The 6,043-nt window shown below is 47.4% G+C and overlaps 1 protein-coding gene across 1 annotated transcript in view; it reads left to right on the top strand.

The window, feature by feature from the left end:
• Positions 1 to 1,616: 1,616 nt before the first annotated feature.
• The window catches only part of LOC139374540 (mucin-2-like), a 33,940-nt gene continuing 29,513 nt past the window's right edge, over positions 1,617 to 6,043 (top strand). Inside the window, exons 1-2 of the mRNA XM_071115531.1 lie at positions 1,617 to 2,842; positions 5,117 to 5,183. Of these exons, the coding sequence (XP_070971632.1) occupies positions 1,904 to 2,842; positions 5,117 to 5,183 (1,006 nt within the window). The 5' untranslated portion in view covers positions 1,617 to 1,903. The remainder of the gene's footprint in view (positions 2,843 to 5,116; positions 5,184 to 6,043) is intronic.

The raw sequence follows: 6,043 nt of genomic DNA, 5'->3' as shown, positions 1-6,043 counted from the left end.
CGTCTCTCCTCTCTCAGTCTCTCCGTCTCTCCTCTCTTCTCTCTCCGTCTCTCCTCTCTTCTCTCTGCGTCTCTCCGTCTCACCTCTCTGCTCTCTCCGTCTCTCCGTCTCTCCTCGCTCAGTCTCTCCGTCTCTCCTCTCTTCTCTCTTCACACAGAGACATACTGAAACACACAGAGACAGGCTGAAATACACAGAGACAGGCTGAAACACAGAGAGACAGGCTGAAACACACAGAGACAGGCTGAAACACACAGAGACAGCCTGAAACACACAGAGACAGCCTGAAACACACAGAGACAGCCTCGTGTTTTTAAGTGTCTGTCCTAATTAATATCTAGGATATCTAAATAATCGTAGGAAACATAAATAGATAAAAAATGTTTTCTTAACCACTTATATTGATTTGCACCAAAACTGCCTCCAGACTTCCATTCATGTTTTATGCTCTACCTTTAGATGAGTCCCGTGACTCTCGTCGGTGTTGTAGGTCAAACAGTTCAGATGCTCCTGATGTTTTCGTGAGAAGACCGATATTTGAGATTTCTCCTGGTCTGACAAACAGTGCTTTATATCCATAAATCTCGGTTTACATTGACGCCATGTTCAGAAATTCCTCCAAAATATCCGGAGGAATTATAGAAAGCTACGCCAGATAACAGAAATACTCATCATAAACTTTGACTAAAAATACATGTTCTACATATAATTAAAGATACACTGGTTCTTAATGCAACCGCTGTGTCAGATGTTTTAAAAACGTTACGGAAAAAGCCTAACATTGCAATAATCTGAGACGGCGCTCAGACGTAACAATATTTCTCCGCCATGTTGGAGTCAACAGAAATACAAAATTACAACATAAATATTCCCTTACCTTTGATGGTCTTCCATCAGGAGTCCTAGTTCAACAATAAATCGTTTTGTTTCATAATGTTCAATTCTAGTGTCCAAGTAGCAGCCTCTTTTGCTTTTGGGTTTTGTACACCAGCTTCAAACAGCTGAAAATAATATAGTTTTTTATGGTAATGGAAAATATTTTTCATAGCTGTTTAGATGGTACAATGGTTCTTTACACTAGACTTGCTTTTTTTTGTCAAATGAACTGAAGTTAGGGGAACTATTAGGATTGTTGCAACCAGGAAATGGCGGAGATATTTCTGATAGTGCTCCTTTAATGTTATCTTTAATGACCTTTATAGAATGTGTGTGTGTGTGTCTGTGTGTGTGTGTGTGTGTGGTCTGTAAAACATCAGTAATTACCTGTACCATGTTGACCATATGTGAGGCCGGCCTTCTTCAGGATAATCCTAGTTAAGAGATTAGTTAGAGAGAATGAGGGGGGTAGATGGATGAGAGAGAGAGAGAGAGAGAGAGAGAGAGAGAGAATGAGGGGGGTAGATGGAAGAGAGAGAGAGAGAGAGAGAGAGAGAGAGAGAGAGAGACAGAGAGAGACAGAGAGAGAGAGAGAGAGAGAGAGAGAGAGAGAGAGGGAGAGAGAGACAGAGAGAGAGATAGAGAGAGAGAGAGGGAGAGAGAGAGGGGAAATGAGAGAGTCAATGTAGGGACACACCGTACCGTCTCATTGGTCTACTGTTTGTGTATGAATCCACTACACGAGATAGATTTGGACTGTACTCTCTCTACTAGCTTTTCTCTATGGTCCTTCTCAACTTCGAGGACAGCTGACATTAAAACTCTTTGAAACTTGTTGAGAAGCCACTGTTGTAGAGACTCTGGAAGACTTGGAGAAGCCCAGCCTCTTCAGGCCAGACTTGATGGGAACAAACTGTTTGGAAAGAGAGGATGACGGGCTACATGAACTTCAAGAACGATTAATCGCACAGGAGAGCGCGAGAGACAAAGGGAGAGAGGAAGAGAGCGAGAGTCAAAGTCGGAGATCATGATAGCGTACGTGGACTGTCTGTCCCCTGAGCTAGTGGGGGGAGGGGGCGTGAAGGTGGGTGCTCGATGCTGGAAGGGTGGGTACAGCGAGGATGAGGATGAGTTGCTTCCTCTCTGCTCGAAAGATGTCCGAAAGATGCCCTCCCTGCAGCCCAAGAGCGAGGGTAGTTTGAGACGCCGCCTGCTCACCTCCAAGATCCACCAGCAACGAGACACACTGTGGGCTCCCAGGCCTCTCGCACAGGGTCTCCCGGACAACCAAGGCCTCCAGGCGACGCAACACAGACAGGACTACCCTGGCCCCGAGCCCCAGGCCAAACCCAGCTCTTCCGGCCTGCTGATCCACCACCTAGCAGGCTACTCGTCACAGGGTTCCCAGCAACATAGGCACAACGCAGGCTACTCCTTGACCGAGGTACAGAGGACCAGCTATTCTCCCCCGACCCCCGACCCACATCCTGGTTACAGCTTCCCCCTACAACCTCCAGGAGGAGCCAGGTGCAGCCACACTGGAACCCCAGGATACTGTAACCCAGGATACTGTAACCCAGGATACTGTAACCCAGGATACTGTAACACAGCCTACACCACAAGGCCCAGCAGCAGCTCTAACCCAGGACACCACAACACTGCACAAGGAGCCAGCAACCCTTCCCCAGGACAGGGATACGGCTCTACCTCCTCCCCCCCGGGACCCAGCTACAGCTCTACCTTAGGGTTTGCGTCCCAGTCCCAGCCCAGCCTCCCCTCTAACCTGCCCCGGCAGAGAAAGAGCTTCTCTCCCTTCAACCTGCTCCGACGGCGCAGCTACAACTCCAACCAGATCCCCTTCTCACATACCCCTCAAAGCCAAGACTGGAGAGGTACGCAGCTCTATTCAAATCAATTCAAGGGGCTTTATTGGCATGGGAAACAAGTGTTAACATTGCCAAAGCAGGTGAGGTTTAGATAATATACAAAAGTGAAATAAACAATACCAATTAACAGTAAACATTACACATACAGACGTTTCAAAACAATAAAGACATTACAAATGTCATATTATGTATATATACAGTGTTGTAACAATGTACAAATGGTTAAAGTACACAAGGGCAAATCAATTTATTATTTTATCTATCAGTTCTGTGTTTGTGCAACAATGGTTTTTGGATGCAAAAGATACATTCTACTGGAAAGTAGGAACGTATGAACTGAACGTTACGAATATATTATAGAAACCTCACCCCTACCTGGGAGAGTCCAGATTAGCTTTGACCTGGTTGGCTCTAACTCCCGCTATCTGTTTATATCTCAGTCTATTTTGTTGTTTCTCTCTCACCCTCTCTCTCTCTCTCTCTCTCTCTCTCTCTCTATCTCTCTCCCTCTCTCACAGAGACAGATACAGGGACAGGGACAGGGACAGAGAGAAACAGAGACAGGGATTGAGACAGGGACAGGGATAGAGACAGATAATGAGACAGGGACAGAGACAGGGACATACAGGGACAGAGACAGGGACAGAGACAGATTCTGAGACAGGGACATGGACAGGGACATGGACAGAGACAGGGACAGGGACAGAGACAGGGACAGGGACAGAGACAGATTCCGAGACAGGGACAGGGACAGAGACAGGGACAGGGACAGGGAGAGATACTGAGACAGGGTCAGGGACAGAGACAGGTACAGGGACAGAGACAGGGACAGACAGGGACAGGGACAGAGACAGGGACAGAGTTAGGCAGAGAGACAGATACAGGGGCAGAGACAGGGACAGAGATGGGGACAGAGACGAGGACAGTGACAGAGACAGAGACATATACCGAGACAGATACCGAGTCAGGGACCGAGACAGGGACAGGGACAGATATCGAGACAGGGACAGAGAATGAGACAGAGACAGGGACAGAGACAGAGACAGAGAGAGGGACAGGGACAGAGACAAGGACAGAGACAGAGACAGAGAATGAGACAGGGACAGAGACAAGGACAGGGACAGAGACAGTGAAAGAGAGGGACAGAGACAGGTACAGGGACAGAGACAGATACTGAGACATGGACAGGGACAGGGACAGAGACAGGTACAGGGACAGAGACAGATAGTGACAGAGACAGATACTGAGATAGGGGCAGGGGCAGAGACAGAGACAGAGACAGAGACAAACAGGGACAGAGACAGACAGGGACAGAGACAGTGACAGAGACAGAGACAGGGGCAGACAGGGACAGAGACAGAGACAGAGACAGACAGGGACAGAGACAGAGACAGACAGGGACAGAGACAGAGACAGACAGGGACAGTGACAGAGACAGAGACAGGGACAGACAGGGACAGAGACAGACAGAGACAGAGACAGAGACAGAGTCAGGGACAGGGACACGGACAGGGACAGAGACAGGTACAGGTACAGGGACAGAGACAGACAGAGCCAGACAGGGACAGAGACAGGGACAGAGACAGATAACGAGACAGAGACAGAGACAGAGACAGAGACAGAGACAGTGGCAGAGACAGAGACAGGGACAGAGAAAGGTTTGGGTAATCTAGATCAGGGGTTCCCAAACGTTTTCCCTCGGGGGCCCCCCCCTTCCAGCATTGGGGTACATCCAGCACCCCTCCAGGCTGCCTACACAAGCACTGTTCAGCACACAAACTGTTCACACACCCTCTTGTTGGTGAAGAGAATATTGCAGGTTATTTCCTACACTTCAAAACATGTTGTTGTTGTTGTGCAAAGAAATTGTTGCATTTTTCAAGCACATTTTCTTGTGTTTCTATCCATTTTAACATGTCTAATGTGTATTCATGTGATATTTTAATGACAGAAAAATGACAACAATATCTATGGGCTAGTTATTCTGGACATTTCTGAAGTTATAAATATCTCTCTAAGGTAAACTGGCACAGCCAGAAGAGTTCTGGCCACCCCTCATAGCCTGGTTCCTCTCTAGGTTTCTTCCTAGGTTCTGGCCTTTCTAGGGAGTTTTTCCTAGCCACCGTGCTTCTACACCTGCATTGCTTTCTGTTTGGGGGTTTTAGGCTGGGTTTCAGTACAGCACTTTGAGATATCAGCTGATGTAAGAAGGGCTACATAAATACATTTGATTTGATTTTTGAAGCTATAAGAGCTACTGATGATGTACTCTCCAATTTAGAAATGTCACCTTATGCAACTTTCAAGAGTAAGTTAAAAAGCTTGACTGCTGACCACACAGTTTGACCCCACAGTTTGACAGCCAGAGTTTGACCCCACAGTTTGACAGCCAGAGTTTGACCCCACAGTTTGACAGCCAGAGTTTGACCCCACAGTTTGACCCCACAGTTTGACAGCCAGAGTTTGACCCCACAGTTTGACAGCCAGAGTTTGACCCCACAGTTTGACCCCACAGTTTGACCCCACAGTTTGACCCCACAGTTTGACAGCCAGAGTTTGACCCCATAGTTTGGGAACCACTGATCTAGATTAGCATGGCTATAGAGAGGAGAAGAGGTAGGAGTATTTTTCATCTACATTAAACTGTGCGATGATGACACAAGAGGTTGAACCTTTTAAACGCACACTCTGATTGGTCGGTTACGTCGCCGTGTGTGAAAGGTCTGAAAAACGTACGACAAACATAGATTATTTTCACCTCAACTATTATAGTATAGCATAAGTGGTGATGTTCTAACATAGTGTGTCTGTGTGTACACTTGAGTGTACAAAACATTAGGAACACCTTCCTAATATTGGACTTGCCCCACCTTGTCTCATCTGACTCAAGGCTTAAACCTTCTTTAACCTTTAACCTTTCACCTTGTCTCCTCCCCTTCATCTACACTGATTGAAATGGATTTAACAAGGGATCATCAATAAGGGATCATAGCTTTCACCTGGTCAGTCTGTCATGGAAAGAGCAGGTGTTCTTAATGTTTTGTACACTCGGTGTATGTGAGTGACTACGGTACTGAATGCATCATGTCTCCTACTGAATCAACCTCCTCACACACACACACACACACACGCGCGCGCACAGGTACGCGCGCACACACACACACACAGACACACGCACACACACCCGCAGGCACACACACACACACACACACACACACAGACACACGCACACACACGCGCAGGCACGCACGCACACACACACACACGCACACACACACACG

This window comes from Oncorhynchus clarkii, chromosome 19 (assembly GCF_045791955.1).
Source record: "Oncorhynchus clarkii lewisi isolate Uvic-CL-2024 chromosome 19, UVic_Ocla_1.0, whole genome shotgun sequence".
NCBI lineage: Eukaryota > Metazoa > Chordata > Actinopteri > Salmoniformes > Salmonidae > Oncorhynchus > Oncorhynchus clarkii.
The sequence above is the reverse complement of the archived record's forward strand: the minus strand, read 5'-3'. Positions and strand labels throughout refer to the sequence as shown.